The 20,743-nt window shown below is 44.7% G+C and overlaps 1 protein-coding gene across 2 annotated transcripts in view; it reads right to left on the bottom strand.

Moving 5' to 3' along the window:
• Nucleotides 1–20,743, bottom strand: part of L3MBTL2 (L3MBTL histone methyl-lysine binding protein 2) — a 1,258,415-nt gene that overhangs the window by 4,731 nt on the left and 1,232,941 nt on the right. For both annotated transcript variants that reach the window (XM_069654433.1, XM_069654434.1), the window contains exon 17: nt 439–708. In XM_069654433.1, coding sequence (XP_069510534.1) covers nt 439–708 — 270 coding nt within the window. The remainder of the gene's footprint in view (nt 1–438; nt 709–20,743) is intronic.

Below are 20,743 nucleotides of genomic sequence, written 5' to 3'. Positions count from 1 at the left end.
GTTCTGTCATCCAGATCGATGTGATTTTACCCAATACTAATTGGGGTTATATGCCCATGTAATACCATCTGAGACACAATTTACTGCTCTTTCAGCAACTGTTTTAAAAAAAAAAAATCTTTATAGGAAAGCAATTATTATATGATCAGCTTGCTTAACTATTGCATAATTATGTTTATTTTTTAGTGACTTTACTTATTTAATACTTGGAGTCACAATCATTTCATAACCTCTCAGCTAATTCTTAGTTCTATTTTGGTTATTGTTACCTTTTAACTTGAGTTGGGGTCACCTGGTTATGACCTTTAATTTTACTTATCTGCCAGAACACACATGGGTCCAACCACCTTTAGTAACCTAGCAGCAGCAAAAGCGTCAGTAAAGCACGATCACAGGAATCCTTCTATGCAAGAGCTAACACATTGAAATAGATCCTACCTTCATCCAGATCAGATTCCTTAGGCGTGTCCAAGGGAAGGTCCACTTCTAAGCAGCGACTGGGGTATGGTGGTGGAGGTCCAGGGTAGGCAGGTGGGGGCCCAGGGTAGGCAGGTGGGGGTCTTTCATACAACTTAGTGGCCTGCTTGTCCACTGGGGTTTCCATGTCTGTCTGCGTGATGCAACCCTCAGTTTCAAGCGCAGGCTCTGTCCCTTTCTTCTTTGCTTGCAGGGCTTTGGCAGCTTTCTTAGCTGCGGCTCCTCTTTTCCCTGATTAGAGCAAGACAAAATATACAAATAAGAGCTGTGACCAAGGTACCACAAGAAGCAAAACAAGAAGGGAGAGGCCAATCATAGTGGAGGAAGGGTGGGACGTGGGTGAAGGAACATGGGTGAACACTGAACGTTTTGGAAAGTTAAAGATTCAAGTCTGCACCTCAAGGTATCCGTTTCGTTTACATGGCACCCAGTCAAAGAGCGTATACTGTTTAAGACCCTTACCATCACCCACAGATGCCTCTCCCACTCAGCACCCCCCTACTTGTCAGAAAAAATTCACCTGACGCCCGCAATCAGACCTAAACGGGCCCAATACTAACACCAGCTTAGAGTCCCGGCCTTCAAAAGAGCCAAAGCTGGTTGGGCTAGCTTCTCGGTGTTAGCACCTAAAAACTGGAACGCACTACCACTCAAGCTCAGAAATGTAACCCCCTTCACCGTGTTCAGAAAAGCCTTGAAAACAAAGCTCTTTAATTAGACTGTATGTGATGTAGTTCCCCTGTAACCATGGAACATACCTACTGTATTATTGCAAGCAACCATGTAAATGTTTTGTATCTTATTACATCCTATGAATCTGTTTTCAAGTGAGCCCTCTGTAACAGCGAAACGATGCCTCAGGGCTGCTGCACGCTTTATAAATTCAAATAAATAAAATAAATATCCAGACTCACATTAATTTTTTCCATCATGGAAGTTCTTAAGCGTGTAGTTTATCCCTGCAAAAGGGTTGCTGTACTGTCAATCTGAAGAAAGCACCTAGGAGTGCAGTAGAGCCCTAAAGGAAAAATTACTTGGCGTCTAATGTTGGTTCTATGGATTTTCTTTCTCAGATTCCTCATTTTGATAGATATCATCCAGTGCAACTGTTCTCACAAGGTTTCAGCTGTTGGGGTAGAGTAGCTCTGCAGCATTCACCTCTGATGTCAGCTGTCCGACAAGACGTCAGTGTCCTATAAATAGAGCCCACTACATCCCATGACCTCAGTGTTCCCTCTTTTAACCCAATCCTCAGTAGCTCAGGGAAGCTCAAAATAGTGAGCTAGAGAAACAAAGCATTTCGAGAAATAACCAAAATAAAGCGATTTTTATTAAAACAAGCTTGTGCCATACAGTCTGCCAGGCTGGACGGGGAATAAGGAAACTGTGGGCAGAGAATCCATTCAAAGAACATTACACAGTAATCTTTCCTTCTAATGGATTTCATCCACCAACAGTTTCCTTATCTTGACAGACTACCACAGCAGTGCGAAATCACTGGAGGAGTGTACAGAACCTAAGCCCCCACCGACCAGAACATTTTGGAGACTGGTCTCAGATAGCCAGTGCCCTGCAATGCCAAATAATCCAGGCAGTAGTGCTTAGAAAATGTATGTAAAGAGGACCAGGTCACAGGCAGACAGATCTCAACTAAAGGTAATCCTCTCTGAGGAGCAGAAGAAGCTGAAACACCCAAGTGGAATTGGTCCTAAGAGTTTAAGGCACCTCCTTTACCTGCCTATTCATATCACTCAGAAAAACACAGCACCATCCAGTGCAAAAAGGTCTGATAGGTAAGTGATTTCCCTAACATGGCCTGATCAAACAAAATAAAGAGGCGCTCATATTGATGGAAGTGTGAGAAACCTGAAGGGGTCTCCCTGAATATTCCCCGGGGATCTGTCATCCAGGAGGCCAGGACATGGCCATTGCTATTGGATCCAGTTCCTGGGGGTGGACCAGTGCGGGAGGATCACCTGGATGAGGGGTCTTCATGGAGTGGAAGTGGGACACTGACGGGCGAGACGCGTTACCCCCTTTTTTGTAATACCATTTCCCCCTCCTACCTTGTAGGATACTCAGAGGTTCTGCCCCCCTGCCCCCACCCCTTCCAACACAAACACTTTTCTACACAGTGACAGACAACGGACCAACACCAAGGCCGTTTACTTGACATTTCCCAACACAAGGGTCAGGCAATTAACAATAACTAGGCACACCTAACGGCCCTTTCCCTTCCCCACAGGGATAAAAGGACGGAGCACGAAAGCACACTTCGAGCAAGGCCGAACGCACAAGAAAGCAGCTATTACGGACCAGCAGTTCAAGCGTAAAAAGGCCGGAGAGACCTGCAGGGACGACGCAGAGGGAATTGCCATTGCCCTTTCCAGACGAGATCTGCAAAGCACCCAAAAGGGAAAACATAAGACTGAGAAGTCCAGCTGGCATGTGGTGTGACAGGTGTCAACGGCACACAGGGCCCTCCCGCGCTGATAGTCAAAGCGGGGAGGAGCGCTTGCCGCCGTGGTGCAGTCCTTGACTCCCGAAACGAGAATCTCCAACAGTTAAGCACAGCCGGTGAGTCGGAGAAGACAGATAATAAAAGGGAACTGTGCTGGGCACAAGGTGGCAGGCAGCAACCTTGTAGAACAAAGAACTTGTATAATTGAACGTTAAAGAAAACCTGAGTAAAATGTTCAGAAACAGAGTTGTCCGGCGTCGCTCATTCGAAGGACTCTGACTGAAGCCCTTTCAGGTTGTGGTGTTTGTTGAAACTATGTAAGCCAAGAGGCCTTAAGAACAGCTAGTGTGAAGTGTTAAAGTAGTCCTACGAGGGTCGAGTTACTAAAAAGCCCTTGTACACTCGAAAGCCTTTGACACATTGAGAACTGTGTGAAGCCTGGCTTGGGGCTTTAAGGAAAGGCTGACTGGGGGCTGAGACACCAAGGAAAAGGAAAGAAAGCTAGGGTCAGGGAACCCCATTTTTTTATGAAAATTAATGAAATTAAAGAAAAGTAAATCCTGCATTGTGAGTGAAAGGCCATAGGGAACCCGATTGAGGGAGGCTAACATTGCAAGACGGATCAGAGCCCGGCTGAGGGAGATCCAAGAGGCAAAGAGCAGTCGCCCAACATCAAAAGATTGCTAAATGAACTGTTGTTTGTTTATTGTTTTTGGTACAGCCGGCCTTCTATGGTAAGAGTCTTTGCTGAAAAGAGACTTGGCCCCAGAAGGTCCTGGCATTGTTGAAAGGAACTGTAACCTCGTGCTGGCGAGGCCCAGGGGTGTGCTGTGCTCATGGGTCCCACCTTGTCCCGTGCTAAAAACATGGGGAAGGGAGACCGCAGGATATAACATCCTGCCTTATCATTTGTGAAGACTTGTTTCTTTTCTTGTGAACAATATCCCACACTCATTTTTGAACTAAGCAGTAAGGATTGGCAATAGGTTTTTTAGTATAGGCCCTTTAACTTGACAAGACGCCACTAGGACTGCCTTATTATTATTTGATGGTCGTAGCTTGCTCCCATCTTTGAGTTAGGTTTAGATGAGGTGTTTTTCCAACCAATGTATACAGTTTAATAAACACCCTTGAACTGTGATCACTTGTGTCCCATATTTACTGTTGCCAGCATGAGTTCCTTACAGAAGGCAGCCGTCCTTGCCACCTAAAAGAACTAGGTTTCCTCCTTAGAAGGGTGGGGAGGGGGGAAAGACTGGCAATCAAATCTTCTGATCAATATGTGAGTTCAGAGATGCCTTTTGTTAAAAAAAAAAAAGGTCTTGCACAGAAAATGACATTGCCCTTCAGAAAATAAAGAAAAAGGTTTGGCAGAAAGCGCTTGCGTCTCACTGAAACGTCTTGCAAAATTGTCATCAGAAAAAAAGTCTTCAGAGTAAGAAGTCTCAAAGAACATGAATACATAGGTCAATGGGGAAACTCATGTTGTTATTGCGATTTATACAGCGCACTGCAGCCTTTTATCATGGTCTACAGGTTCTCTGGCATATCAGAAACGGATGGAGGGCCTGGAGGGCTTAGTGGGATAGAGGGGGAAAGTGCTAGAGAGCTTTGATGCTCTGTTGGTAGCTTCAGTTCGGAAAAACCGATCACTGTGTGCTGGGTTTGTTTTTAGTTGGTATGGGTTAGGTGGTGTTTACAGAATTCCGCCTCCGGAATTACTGGGTCACCGGGGTTATAGTGTCCCGGTGATTCTGGCAATCACGGAGGCGGAATGGTAATACGAGTCCGGCGGTAACCTGCCGGAATTTCCGGCACGGTTACTGCCGGACTCGTAATGAGGCCCTATGTCTTTTGATGAGGTTGATGAGAGGGGTCATGTAGATGTGGAAGAGAAATGGTGAGAGTGAGGAGTCTTGTGGAAGGCTGTTGTGAGAGGTGCCAGGTTGAAGGGGTTTAGCCACGTTGTTTCTGTTCTTTCTGCTAGGAAGGATTTCAACCATAGTAACGCTGTGTTGCCAATTCCTATTTCTTAGAGTCGTTTGATGAGTGTTTCGTGGTGGACTGTGTCGAAGTCTGCTGACAGATCTAGTAGTATTAGTGCCGATGTGACATTAGAGTCTGCATTGTATGAGGAATCTGAGGGCGTTCTCACCTTTTTACCCAAGATATCCTCCTCCCAAGTGGCCATCACTGTTGAATGGTGACCCTGGGGGTGGACATGCGAAGGAAGATCACCGGGGCGGGGGACACAGGGGGAGCAAGAGTGAGGACCACAAGGTTGAGATGTGGAATTCCCCCTTTCCATATCCCAATGAAACTGACCTTCCCCAGGCCTTTATAGGTTATTCCCAGTCCATTCCCCATCATTCCAGTGTTTCCTATTTATATAAACACTACTTGGGTACTGAGACAAGGAGGCCACCATTAAAACAAAAGAAATACTGGAAGAAGCAACATGAGTGGTCTGATTGTTGGGCTCATTATCCTGGAGCCGGTAACTTTAAAAGTGGCTCAGCTGAGAAGTTGGAAAATCGAGGGAGAGGGCAGCTCCAGTGGTGTCGTGACAGTAGCAGCGACAGGAGCAGAAGGCAGACCCAGGGTGGTGTCTGTGCTAATGAAAGCAGACACGTAGCTGCTAGTCCCCAGAAGCTGGCGGGAAGTAATCAGAGTGCTAGGACCCGGTATCAGCAGAGCGTGGTTGCCTGTCCCACGTTGATGCATCGTTCCCAGAAGCAGGGTTGTGGAGGTCAAGCAGCAGTAAGCGTGTCGCAAAGACGCCGAGCTACGAGAAGAACCAAGGCAGAGATTGTGCAGCAGAGGATATGAGAGAGACGGTGGTAAGGGTCTAAGATGGGCTCTGTAGTCTCTGGAGTGAGGCGAGTCCTCTGTTTAAAATGTCACTATCCTGAAGTTAAAAGGGTCTGGCTACCGAGCTTGCCGGTGAAGAATCGAGTGCTCAGACTTTTGTTTAAAAAGGGAAAGGCCACCGTATCCAGTAGAAGATCTTGCATGTGATTTCGGGTAAAGTGAAGCCGCCCCAAACTATTTTATTTATCCGACCCGATACAAAAGTAGCACTTGAGACAGACGCGAGTGAATGAAGAAGTAAATGTGAAGTTAATTGAGCCTTAATGGGCTCTACAGAGAAGAAATGGTTTCCCTCAGTACAGTTGACATAATGCAACTTTGAAATAACAGAAAGTTGAATACAAACGAATAGAGTCAGCATGGACTAATGTGAAGGCTGAAATAAGCGAATAAAAAAGTGTTGCTAACAGCACCAAATAGTGGCGCAAAAAAGGTATGAAGACTGTGTACCACAGATACAATGGGAGAAAGGCACCAGGTGTGGTATGAAGAAAACTTGAACCAGCAGCTGAGTTTCCTAGCAGGAGAGTATACTGGGAAATCTGTGATGGTTTATAACAAGATATGAAAGAAACAGTAACAAGTAGAGTTTTGTCTCGGTTGCGTGACCTGTGGTGGGTAGACTGTGTGGTCCGATAACTGTCCCTAGACCGGGGACACAGATCCAGTGGAAAAGCTATTCTGACAAGAAGGAAGAATATGCTTGTCTGGGTTTGGTTTTGTGAGTTTTGAGAAACCAAGGAACGTTGTTTTGTGAGCTTTGAGAAACCAAAGAACAGTGTTTTGTAAACTTTGAGAAACTGTAGTATAGAGCTCATTGCAAGCTACAGGCTGTTTAACCAGCTGGAACCTTCATGTGTGCTCAAGGTTCCAGGAGTGACAGTTCGGATGACAGGATGGGAGATCAACTGGAAAGGATGCGTTTCATATAGCTTCCTACAGCCCTTTCTTACTTGTACCCTGAAACAATAAAGCAACTTTCATATTTCTATATACAAGTGTCTACATGCCTCCTGCTCCCCACCTGATCCATGGCACTACAGAAACCAAGGAACTTTGTTTTGTGATTAAACACGAGGGGCTGGTGTGCATCTCCTGCGTGTTGTGAAACTACGATGAAGAGGAACTGTACGAACTGTGTCTCAGGGGAAGAAGATCCCCTCTTTGATACACAGAGTTGTTTGAATCATGGGGAAGGGAACACCTCGTTTTTGATGAGAACAGTGTAAATGCTGGGGAAGGGAGAGCCCCCCTCTCCACTTGAGACCTGGAAGAAGAAGCTCTGAACTTTTGGTTTGAACACTTTTCTATTTTGGTGTTGATATCACTGCACATTGTATTCAGTTTGAGGTGAGGGCAAGAATAGGTTTTGGGACACAGACTGACATTTGATTGGACATCCTGACATAGACTAACTTCAGTTTAATTTAGGTAGGAAACCTCCCAACCCCTTTAGCATAGGGCAAGCTAGACTTTCTATCAACCCCCCTTTTTTAAGTTTAAATAAACGTTTATAGCCCAAACTATACTTTTGTGTCTGTGTCCACTCAATGATGCCTTCACAGTTGGTATTTAGATCATACCATACAGATAGTAATGCTGTTTCCATTCCTCTGATGGGTCTGAAGCCGACTTGTGCCTGGTCTAGTTTCTGAATGATTTCTGCATGGTCCAGGATTTGTTCGTAAACATAGTTGATTTATACATGTTCCAGGATCTGTTCGTAAACATAGCTTTCTAGGAGTTCTGCCGGGTACAGCATTGTTATGTAGACCATGAAATTGGTCTGTAGCTGGTTAGGTCTTTCGTGTTTCCCAATGGGTCTTTGGGGAGTGGATTGATGTATGCTGATTTGAAGGCTTATGGCATATTTTCTGTTGCTAGTGAATGGTTGAAAAGGTTGCAGAAGTATTCTGCATTTATTTTGGGTGAGGGTAGTCTTGAACATGTCTGGTGGGCAAGGATCTGCTGGCGAGCTGGCACTGTTGATTTTGTTCACTAGGCTGGTGAGTTTTTCTGTTGAAATTGGTTAGTAGTTGTTTAGTTGTGTAGCTGGTTTCGGCATTGGCGGGTCAGGGGAGTTGCTTGTATTTTTGGGCATGCTCTTGATATTCTGATGTATGAGGAAGTCAGAATAAAATTAAGGTCCTGTGGAGGAACCACAAACTGTGACGGCAGTAATATATTTGTCAAAACTGGGCAACCAACACAATTGTGAAAAAGTAGCCTTGCTCAGGTATCCTTTTGAAGATGTAGATTGCAATTAGATAAACTAACTCTGCCAAATTTCAAACTCTGCTTGGCCAGGGACAACACACTCGGGGACCGTGGAAACAGGAGGTTCCAACCCATACTACCCTTCAAATTTCCTCCACCTATATGCATAGACCAATTTAGCAGAAGGTCTCTGTGCAGACAGCAGCACCTGCAGGACCTCCTCAGTCAGTTCCCATCGCTATACCTCAGCCTCTCAACCGCAACACATGAACACAGAGAGAGCGAGTTTGGGTGCAGCACATGGCCCCTGATTGGCACAGACAGTTGAGCCTCAGAGGGAGGCTTTGAGGCGTGTAGATGCCCAACTCCAGAAAGTCCAGCTACCACGCCATGCCAGTCCAATCTGGGGCAATCAGAACCAGAGGCATTGATCTTCTTCAGCCTATCAAGAACTATAGGGATGGCTAGAATCAGAGGACATGCAGACTGGAGCCCAAACTTCCACTCCACCAGAAAAGCATTTCCCCAATTCCCCCTTCGCAGGAACTGTCCTCAAACAAAAAAGATTGACACTTCTTGTTGTCATTGTTGCAAACAGATTGACAAGGGTAGTCCCCTTAAGGATGAGGATTTCTGAAAAGACGTCTGGGCAAGCTCTGACTCTTGGGAGCCTGGCCCTCTTCCTGCTCCAGGCGTCTGCCATCACATTTTCCATCCTGGCTAGATGAGCCGCTGAGACCGAAAACTTTTTGTAATGCCCATAATGATGGCTGCATGGTCTCCCAACACAGGGACAGTGACACGATCTCCCCTTCTCTTGTTGAGTTAATGCATAGGTACTGTATTGTCCATCAAGATCGGGACACTTTCCCCCTCTAAGGAAGAAAAGCCATCAGTGCCAGTCTGATCGCCTGCAGCTCCAAAAGGTTTATGTGCCAATTGCCCTTCACGTGAGAGCAAAGCCTGCTCACTTTGAAATCTTCCAGTTGCGCACTACAGCCTTCCCGGGACACACCCATGACAATTTTAGCCACTGTCCAGGGCTACCAGAATGTTTCTCCGGCTATAGTTGATTCTTGATGTTACAACAGAATTTTATTTTAGGGAATTCTGTAGGTAGGATGTCCTTTTAGGATTCTGTAGGATGTGTCCTTTTCAGGGTACACTTCACTTTGACCCATTTTGGATCAATGGCCTATATTCAGTGGCCAGAGGGACTTCAAGTATCCCTTCGACTGCAACCCTTTTCACTCACTGCAAAATGTTCACAAGACCCAGGGTTACTTCTTAAGCACCCTATTTGTGCCCTTGATTGATTAGATCACTCTACATTGGCTTTAGGGGGTAGGTTGGTGTTATGGAGATTTTCTTTTTGTAAATCTTACCCTCTCTGTCCTGAGTCTCCCAGCACTACTGCCAGTGGCCTAACAGAAAATTTGGGTCCCCGATGAAAGACTTCCTGATCGGACACGCCAACGCGCCTAAAAAAACGCAGGCCGAGGCAAGATTCCCAAGCTGGTCTGGGCCATGTTGACATAAAGGGGCAGACTGCTCCCCAGGGGATTATAATATTTTAAATAACTCATGGTCAGTAGTAACCAGTTAATATCTCCCACAAATTGGTGTGAACTACTGGCAGTGGTGAGGGAGCGCCAAGTAATTTAAGGTGTTGGGGGTGTTAGGAAAGACTTTCTTTTTGCTGCTTTCCTCCCATAGACTTTTACCAGACACCCTTTCTTTTTGCTTTGTTTGGACTCATGAACAAACTTTTTGGGGGTATGTAAAGCCTTCTGCTTTACTTCCCTTGCCTTTTTGCCCATTCTTATGGGGAAACTGATTAGTCCATAAGACTATCAGGACTGAGAAACTATCTTGCAGAGTGAATTTATTGTATTGTTACAATTGCACGCATCACCTTAAAGTGTGGTTAGGATACCTGGGCCTCCAAACTTGGGTCTGAGTCCATGGTCCCTGAATGGGGAAATACCAGGCCATTCCGACTTTGGAGGGCCCGGTATTTCCCATTTTGGGGAACCCAGACCCAGACCATCCCCATTCCCATTTGAACCCCCAATAAACTCAATGGGGAGCATGCTAACAACGGGCCCGTTAATGACGGGCCCGTTGTTAGCATGCTCGTCCCCTCGCGGGACCCACAAAGGACGTCTGGTTTTACTACCGCTACGGGACCTCGTAATAGGGCGGAATGGGTTTAATGGCGCCGCCACCTTTACCGGCGCCGTTAAACCCATTCCGCCAGGGTCGTAATGAGGCCTGTTGTATCCTTATTTTTTTCTATATTTTTTTTTTGTATGCCTGGGCTGAGCTGGTGGTAGCAGATATTTTTCCACTGTGTTTTACATTGTTTACTTGTGCACTTTTGCAATTACTGCAAAGGGCTTGTAAAGGTGAATAGCACCTGTGCCACAAAGTGTTTGGTCGTTCTTTGGCCACATTCTTCTTTGGCCTTCTTCCTGACTTCTCAGGTCAGGAAATGCCATATATGGACTCCCCTTTGCTGGCAAAAGCTGCTCCTTTCGCAGGCAAAGAGGCAATTTGTGTGTGAGCAAAGATGGGGTGGAACTGTCTGGTCCCAGTACACTCCCTGGTGCCTGAATGCCTGGTACTGGGCAGAGGTTGGGGCAAGTGGCCATCCACGACTGGATAACCACTGCCCGTTTGAATGGTGCAGATCCTTACCATTGGTGGACCTGAGCGAGCTTCCAGTTCAGATGTTGGATAAAAGGAGGACTCATGCAGCCATTCTTCAGAACACTACGAAGAAGTGGGACACATCTTTCAAGAACAGCAGAGGTTGCCATGCCACTTGTGGAATGTGGTCTTAGGCCATCCAGCGGGTCCTTGCCCGCTAATCTGTAGCATTCCCCAATAGCCAGGATGATCCATCTGCATATGGTTTGTTTAGTAACAGCTAGACCCACTTTGGGGCCAGTATAGCCAATGAACAGTTGGTCAACTTAGCCATTCTGGATATGTAAAAACAGAGAGCCCTTTTTGGGTCCCAGTCTATGTAATCTTTCTTCCCTCTTTCCCGGATGGGGAGGTGGATAGAAAGTTGGTAAAGTAATTTTTTGTGACAAGTGGAAGTCGGAGACTACCTTAGGTAAGAAAGAAGGTTTCACCTTGAGATTAACCTTGTCTTTATGGAAAACTGTATGAGGAAGTTTACAGGAAAGAGCCTGCAACTTGCTTACCCTGCAGGCTGACATTGCAATAAGCAAAACAGTTTTTAATTTCAAAAGTCTTAATGCGCATGAGTGTAAAGGCTCAAAGGGAATGCCTGTTAAAAATCTTAATACCAGATTGAGATACCATACAGGGACATTGAATGGAACTGGTGGAAATAAATTAGTAAAGCCTTTTAGGAATTGAACAATCAGACGGATCTTAAAATATGAATCCTTCTCTGAAGAGCGCTTGAAAATAGATAGCGCTGCCAAGTAACCTTTAATTGTTCCAATATGCAGCCCCAGGTTTCCCAAATGTAATAAGAGGAAAGCACCATAGGTGTGTTACATAGAAAGTGATCCACATTCTTATCCATGCACCAGCTGCTGAACTTGTTCCAAAGGCAGCGGTACAAAGATTTTGTTGCTGGTCTTCTGGCTGAAAGCAAAATCTCCATTACGTCACCCGGAAGATCCTAATCCTTGTATCTCGGCCTTTCAGAAACCATGCGTGAAGGCTGAGTGTCTTGACCTCTGGATGGAGAACCCGACCTTCCCCTTGCAAGAGAAGATCCTCTATTTGTGGAAGACGCATTGGAGGGCAGATGGACACATCTATAAGGTCCGGGTACCACGTCCTCCTGGCCCAATCCAGATACAATTAGGATCATGGATTTCCTGAACTTTCTCAACCTTCTGCTCACGTGAGCAATGACAGGGACTAGAGGAAATACGTACAGCTGTGGAAATTCCCAGTCCACCACAAATGCGTCCCCTAGAGCTCCTCTTGGAGGAAATTCCCTGGAGCAAAACAGTTTGTATTTCCAGTTGACACTGGCCGTGAACATATCCACTTGAAGGGTTCCCCATAGGGTGAAGTTCTCTTGAAGGACTTCCTGAGCTAGTACACCAAGAAATGACTCCAGGACTCATCGCCATCAAATACATATATGTTTGGTTTTAATGATCAACCAGACAAATCAGTAGAGCCCATGTGTGGACGATTACACGTGTTTCGGCTCCCCTGAGCCTTTTTCAAATCTGGGCTGTTATTATGCACAAATAACAATAGACAAATATATGTACAAATGTATCATAACACATTCCACATGTTTGTAAATTAATTAACAGGAGTAATGTAAATCAAAAATGTAAATCAAAAAATGTGATATTCACCATGAGTGCGTTCATTATATCAGCATGCCGCAAAGTACATAAACAATTTTGAATGAAAATAATAGAGCACAGACAGAAAAACAAGGATTGGTGTAGGGGAGGATTGAAGGGGTTAAGAGAACATATGATATGTCAACATTGTTACGCAACAAAAAACAAAGGGAAAAGAGAATACAAACAAAAATGAGTATGATTATTATAAATCAATCACTACTGGCCTAGAATCCAGCATAGTATGCCAAACAACATCTCACAGGTATGCCTACCCGCGGATGAAAGGATCAATCCAAAAGACTGATGTCACAAAGATAATAATTTGTAGGTGAATGCAAAAACCACACAATCAACTTTTTGGATCTGACAATACATTCTGATGGGCACAAACTGCTGACCTGGACATTCAGAACGCCGACAGAAGTAAAGTCCACGCTCCATGCGAGCAGTTGTCATTTTCATCCTACTATACATAATATACCATTAGGTGAATATATTAGAGCGAGACGTAACTGTCAAGAGGAGAGTAAATTTGAAGCTGAATGCGCCCTATTACAACGGCGTTTCAGGAATCGAGGATACTCACAGAAATCTGTCAAGACTGCATACAAGAAGTCCAAGCATATGCAGCTACACGATACTTAACAACAGAGAACAAAGATAATCACAGATAAAAACATGGGACCCAGCTTTATTACACAATATTGTACTGATCAGAGAATCCAGAAAATACTCAGAAAACACTGGTACTTATTGAAATTGGATGAACATATTTGCAACCTTGTAGGCGACCATCCACGCATGATTTTGAAAAATGCAGGCACATTAAAGTCAATACTCAGTCCATCCTTACTACCAGATCCTACAAGAGAGATTCAAACGACATGGCTGCACAAGAAAGAGATTGGCTTCAGGAAATGTGGCATGTGCACACAATGTAAATATGCACAGGAGAAGACTACAGAATTTCAAGATACGAATGGGAAACATTGGACTATCAAGCAGGGGATGAACTGCAAAACAAAATGTGTTATTTATTGCATCATTTGTGTATGTAAAAAGATTTATATAGGGCGCACAAAGAGGGAGTTGAGAGTAAGAGTATGTGAACATCTAGCTAAAATGGGCAGTCAGGATCCCTCTTTTCCACTGGCTGAACATTGGCAGAACTTCCACCAACTGCATAATAAATCTGAGATTAGGTTCATAGGCTTACAAAAATGTAACTCTTAACAAAAGAGGTGGGGACAGGTTAAAAGCAATGAGGCAAGCTGAAGCACGTGCCATCTGTGTCTTTAACTCGACAGTTAGTGGTCTCAATAGTGACAATGAGATGGTGTCATTCTTATAGTGTAAGTTAAATGGAATGTCTAACATGAGATATGTTCATTCCAACCAACATAACAGCTGATTAATTTGACTGAGGAATCACACAGCAGGTTGAATGCTATAACCCCTCTAAAAAGGTATATATTTACATTGACATGTTTTTGATTTTAAATTTTTTTGTATGGAGGTTAATCACAAGTAATTTTATTTGTATTGAGGATCAATGTAGGGTGTGAGCGGTTATTGGGGCACAGGTTAGTCTCAAACAATGAATAATGGCGACATTATGTGATTAGGTTTTTCCAATATAGCATTTTAGCTGTGACAAGTCCATTAGAATTTGATGCAGTAATTAACATTTCTATAAGAGGATGCAGGGACGGTATCTTTTTACTTTTCTTTTATATTACGTTCGTGCTGGGTATTGCCATTAACAGGCGGACCACGAACATTTGGAATCGCAATAAGCTCTACCGATTCACATTATAATGTTTTTACTTGAAAGCTCAATTAATTTGAAGGATAGTTAGTTTTGGCTTACCTTTACTAAGTACTTTATTTCATGAGTATTTGATACAGCACACGGATGTGCAAACTAGGTTTTCATTATGTATATACTGAATGGAATGCACTGGATCACCATTTAGAAATGGCAGCCGCTCTTTCGGGAGTGAGGCAATGCACGTTGCCATTGGTTACGGTGGATACTCCATGATCAGATAATGGTGCAGGCGGATGACAAGCAGTTCGTGACGACGCTTTTCAATCTCACTTTTGTTGGAACTTTAACATCTAAAGCATTGAGACCTATGACCCGGTATTATGAAACAGATGGATTCACTTCTTACTCACGACAGACTAAGTCCCGAGAGTGAGACGAACGAACGTGGGACACCATGGCAATGTTATTCACGTTGCTATGGTTTCGGTACACACACTCAGACATTAAAATGGCGCTGGCAGACGGGAACCCGTTCTTGCCGACGCGTGTGACTTTTTGCATTACGGAATCAGATAAGACTAGAAACCTATGCGATTATACTAGGATCGCTCAAGGTCACTTGCTTAATGAATTGTAAAGCACTTTTGTTTTGGATCTTTGATCACGTAGATGCGCGGTTCACTTAAAGATTTAATACATGCAGGATAGATTTGGACAAAACATTATATGAAAGAATAATGGGCTTAATTGATTCCCCATATACTCTTGACACCCTACGCTACTTGTATACATTTTACGATTTATTGCACTGAATGGGAGACACATCCTAGGCATGTATGCTACAAATATGCTCTATGGGACATATTGGTTAATTTAGCACTATGTGTAATTATTTTGATTTCAGACTTCCTTCTGACCTGGGGATTGGGCCCTGTTATTATCTTTGTGACATCAGTCTTTTGGATTGTTCCTTTCATCCGCAGGTAAGCATACCTGTGAGATGTTGTTTGGTATACTATGCTGGATTCTAGGCCAGTAGTGATTGATTTATAATAATCATACTAATTTTTGTTTGTATTCTCTTTTCCCTTTGTTTTTTGTTGCGTAACAATGTTGACATATCGTATGTTCTCTTAACCCCTTCAATGCTCCCCTTCACCAATCCTTGTTTTTCTGTCTGTGCTCTATTATTTTCATTCAAAATTGTTTATGTACTTTGTGGCATGCTGATATAATGACCGCACTAATGGTGAATATCACATTTTTTTATTTACATTTTTGATTTACATTACTCCTGTTAATTCATTTACAAACATGCAGGATGTGTTATGATACATTTGTACGTATATTTGTCCCATTGGAGGGATCTCATTCTCAGGCGAGCCTCTGTGACCAGGAAAATGCAGGATGCCAAGAGAACGATTTTTATTTAGGTTTCTCGAAGGCTGGAAGATGCTGGGCACTCTGGAATTTGGTAACCATCTGCAGAATGTGTTGAGCTCTCATCTCAGGTGGCGAGGCTTTCCCAGAGGAAGCATCCAGGTATCATGTCGGACTTCTTGTAATTGAGGGAGAAGCCCAGTCTGTGGTGCTAGTGGCAGGTTACGCTGAGATGTTCCCGGACTTGTTTGGGTGAGACGAGCCCTGATCAACCAATCATCTAGGTAGGGGTAGACGTGAATCCCCCCTCTCTTGAGACTCGCTGCCACCACTGCCAACAACTTGGTGAAAACCCTCGGGCGGAGGTCAGCGCGAATGGCAGAATTCGAAACCGATAGTGAGATCCGCCAAACGCGAACCTCAGGTACGTTCTATGCTTGGGATGGATAGGCACATGAAAGTAAGCATCCTGAAGGTCCAATGATACCATCCAGTCTTGGAGTTGGAGAGCCTGAAGGATTTGGGAAAGTGTAACCATCTTGAACATGTCTTTCCTGAGGAACTTGTAAAAGTTTCTTAAGTCCAAGATGGGTCTCAATCCTCCGTCCTTCTTGGGAATCAGAAAGTATGGGAAATACCAACCCTTGTTTTTTTCCGCTACAGGTACATGTTCAATTGCACTTTTCTCTAGCAGGGTCAAAATTTCCTGCACGAGGAGCGGATCTGTAATTTTGAAAGAGTGGTTCCCCGGTGGATGATCCTGAGGCCTTTTTTGGGCCTACCTTGGGCTACAGTTTCCAGTGCCCAAGCATCTGAAGTAATGCCTCGCCATTTGCTCGGATGCTGAGTAAGTCTGCTTCCCACTGGGGTCTTGTGAGTCAAGGCCTCAGAGTGGTTTTGAGGCGGCTGAAGCGGTGGCTGATGGTAAAACTGCTGCTGCTTGGGTTGGTTTAGCACCTCTCCCTCTTCCACCATGGGGGAAATCTTCTCTGACCTCTTTGACCGGCTTGTCCTCTTTCTCTTCCAATTGAGGAGTAGAATCAAAAGGACTTAGGGGTATTGAGGCTGTCTAATGGAGGCGCTAATGGATTTAGCCGCCGACCTTGAGGTCTGCAGCTTTTCCATACTCTCATCCGCCTTGCTGCCAAACAGCCTTGAGCCGTCAAAGGGCATGTTGAGTAGTCTAGCTTGCACATCTGGTGCAAACCTGGACTTCCTCAACCACGCAAATCTGCATAAAACTGTGCTAGCTGCCATGGATCTGCTAATGCTGTCTGTAGTATCCAGACCTGACTGGAGACATTCACCCATTGGCTCCTTACCATCCTTGATGATTGCCCGGAAGCCGTCTCTTTCCCCTCCTTCTGGGATGTGGTCAGCCGCCATAGCTAAGCAGTGCCACAGGGTAAACGTAAACCTTGAGAAGGTACAAGTTACATTAGTTGATTTTAATGCCATACTACCAGCAGTAAATGCCTTTCTCGTCCAGGCATCCACTCTCTTATCATCCCTATCAGGAGGGATGGATGGGTATGCTGACTGCTTGGTAGATGTAACCACCAAACTTTCAGGTGTTGGATGTTTAGTCAGATACTCTTGAGTCGCTGCTGGATGGTCAGTATTTTTTTGCAAAATGTGTATTTACTTCAGCCGCAGTTTCTGTTGTCGCACAGTTTGCAGAGACCCTTTTTTGTAATGCAGTGTGAAACGGCAAAATTGGATCTTTTTGGGGAACCTGGTCCAAGATGTCTGTCATATCATCTTGTTCAAAAGAAGGAGTAGGCCTGCTCCAGCCTAAACACTATATAACCTTACTCATTAGTTTCCTATATGAGGAGTCAGCATGTTAAGTTGGATCTGGTTTGCTAAACTCTCGGGAGAGGAATCTAACCCACTGGCTGACTGAAGGTTGTCATATAAGTCCTTTAATCTGGACTCATTAGAGATTAGTTCTTCTGGCACATTAGGGGTGCCGAATTGTAACCCAAATGGGGTAGTTTTATCATCAGAAGGTTGTTGTTCTTCACAGATGGCTGATAAAGACTTTAAAAAGTATGTTTTAGGCAAAGGTTTGAAAACCTTTTCCTGGACTACCACTGGCTTTCCACAATTGTCGACAATGACTTTGAAGTCGGGATCACCTTAGTCAGCGTCGACTACGATACTGGTGTCGACAGCTCCGAAGTTGTCAGTGAAGGCGTCGACAGTGTCTACTTCTTGTGTTTCTTCCACAGAACCCTCGATGGACTGGGTTCCTGACTTGTCTAAGCTCTCAATGATTTCTCGTCATATCGAGATCTTTCTTGATGCAGAACCGGCTTAAGGCTCAATTTCAAAGATTTTGTCGTCTTTTTGCAGATCGACAGAGGTATGGGCCTGAGAGTCTTTTCCGTCATCACCAGACAGGAGCCACAGTCGGAGGTACGGTGACCGGTACCAAGACACCACAGACATATGCGGTGGGGGTCGGTGATCGACATCTTCGATTCACAGTCTTGGCACTTCTTGAAGAATAACTATCGAGTTCACAGAAGAACTGAAGCGCCGTAATTATGATATGATGGGTTATTTATAATGAGGTTTCTAAGCGCGGACGCGGGGATCGAACCAGGGGTGCTCCGTGTTGTCATGCATCTAAGGCGAGCACGTTGCCCCCAAGCTATCCTCCAGAGACACAATTCTCTCAAAGCGTTCGCTCGGAAAAACAGAACTGACGCCAACGGGCGATGAGTGCGCTACTTATACTGATGATGACGTTGACAGTCGAACAGAGGGACACCGACTTGACGACACGGCACACAGCGCTCCCTGTCGACAAAAAAATCCAAAGCAGCTGGAGAGATATTTATCATAAAATGAGGAATATGAGGAATACGTGGGAGGACACAATCCATTTGAACATGCATTTATGGTCTACTGTCATTTTACCGAAGCCTTTTTTACCAAGGTAAATTTTACCCCCACCTCCGAAAAACATGTGTTTTTTAATTGGGGTGTTCCCCCTTCAAGCCCCCCTTTCCCTTATGTTTTAAACCTCACCCTAACCCCCTTCTTACCCCTTTTATTCCTTTACCCTCCCCCCCAGACCTCCATATATAATTCAATTACAGGATTTTTCTTGGCAAAATTTACCTCAGTAAAATGACTGGGTCCCGCATATATATCTGTTTTATAGTAAGCGTGTGACAATATTTGACTAGAGCATTTACTTGCTTAGTATGTATTTTAAAGGCCTTATAAATAATTGTAAATTTTTGTACTTAACTGTCTAACTTGAATTATTGGTGTTGCTCCGTGTTTACTCATTGTAGCCTGTTGTGGGTCGGAAGGAGGAGTTGGACACAAGTTGGACATGTGTACTTTTTATTTAAAGACTAAATAAAAGACCTGTATCGCTCTAGGGTATTTCCCTTACTAACCAACTACACTAAAAGGTGCTTGTCTAGCATCAGGAAGTCGATACCTGAAAAGTGTCCTCAGTCCAAACCTACTCTACCCATCTTTACCACTAATGACCAATAACTAAACTGGGCCAAAGAAATGTCTCTATTCGAATGGCCTTGCCTTTGCCTTTTTGTCTTGTGTATTGTTCTCAGGGTTTCTTCATTGGATCCCACTATTTAAATGTCTCCTTATGATAATCTCTTGAGATTAGACAGGCGGGTCTGATTCACAACTTCGTGTATCTATTTCCAACTGGTCAATGCACATCGGCAGCTAGGAGCTTACTCTGCTCCCCAGGTTCCCGGTCTTGGCGTAGCAGTTCGGATGCCTGGCCCACCACGGCACGTTGGACGGTGTATTCAAACTCGTCCACAAAACGGTTTCCCCGTTGTCGGTTACGCAAGTCCACCGACATCTCTGATGGCTGTTCTCCGCATTTCGCAGTGCTGCGAGTTCCGCAACCCTGCTTGGCTCCACCTCTCCAAGGCACTCTGATGCAAGAGGGCTTCCCCTGTGTACTGTTCTCTATCCTTTTGTTAACTTTGGCTCTGCTACTGGGACAAGGGAGATTACTCCCGATGCACTCTTTACTGGTGGTGTTTTTAATACAGTGGGCCTCATCACGAGTTGGGCGGTAACGCCGGCGCTATTAGCGCCAGTGTTAATAGCCCTACCGCCAAACCCCCGGCGCTAATAGTGCGGGATCACGGGTTTGGCGGAACGGGTATTGCCCATTCCCCACTGAGCCCATTCGGGAATTCCCCATTCCCCATTGGGCTCAATTGGGAATTTTCGCGGTCTTACCGCCAGTGGATTTCCCGCCAACGGTATGAGCGCGAATTTTCAGCGGATTTCCACCCAGCTCAGAGCTGGGGAGAAATCCGCCGAAGCCCTGATTTGGCGGACCCTTAAATAACTTTTTAAACATCTTTTTGTTAAAGGTCGTGGCAGGTACATGACTCGCTCCAACATCACATCAAGAATATCACACAGTGGCACATTTTGCATTCTCAGAGATGGTACATAATCACGTAGAATTTTCATTGTCCGAAAGCAGTTCACATAAGTATGTCCTGAACGGGCCCCAGATGTCCTTTGGTCGGCTCGTTTTCGACTGAGTCAGTAAATATTGTTCCTCATTCTCATTAACGTATGTCAGTTCTCGCAAAAAGGTGTTCATGCTCGGAGGTGTGGGGCTTTTCCAAGCCAGGAGGATACATTTTTTAGCAACTGCGCATGAAACATTAAAGAGTCTTCTAGTCTTTTCGGAACACTTCCCAATATCGCCAAACAGATATTTTTGTGGGGTCATAAAAGGGGATATTTGTGTAATTTCCACCAGCAATTCAGCCACCATACCCCAGAACCGCAGCAGCTCAGGGCAGTCCCAATACATGTGTAAGGAGCCTGCTTGTGGGGTGCTGCATTTAGGGCATTTGCTCGTGGAGTCCGGTACAAATTTCGCTACTTTAGCCGGTGTGTAGTGTAATCTATTTAGAATTTTAAATTGTATCTGGCGTAGTCCTGCATTCAGCGACACTTTTTTGGTGAGTTAACAGTACTTTACCCATTTCTCGTCTGGTATGGGCATCTGTAAATGTACTTCCCATTTTTCTTTGACATTGTTCATCGTGGGGGTGTGGGCCTGTACTGATTCATATAATTGAGTTGTGATCAGCTGCAAACATGGGTGTGAAAGTGGCTCATCAGGGAAGAGCGGCCATCTCGCCTGGAATGCCGATCTCATTCGGTAATACTGGAGTC

The sequence above is a fragment of the Ambystoma mexicanum genome, chromosome 3q (assembly GCF_040938575.1).
Source record: "Ambystoma mexicanum isolate Mex_15411 chromosome 3q, UKY_AmexF1_1, whole genome shotgun sequence".
Classification (NCBI taxonomy): domain Eukaryota; kingdom Metazoa; phylum Chordata; class Amphibia; order Caudata; family Ambystomatidae; genus Ambystoma; species Ambystoma mexicanum.
The sequence above is the reverse complement of the archived record's forward strand: the minus strand, read 5'-3'. Positions and strand labels throughout refer to the sequence as shown.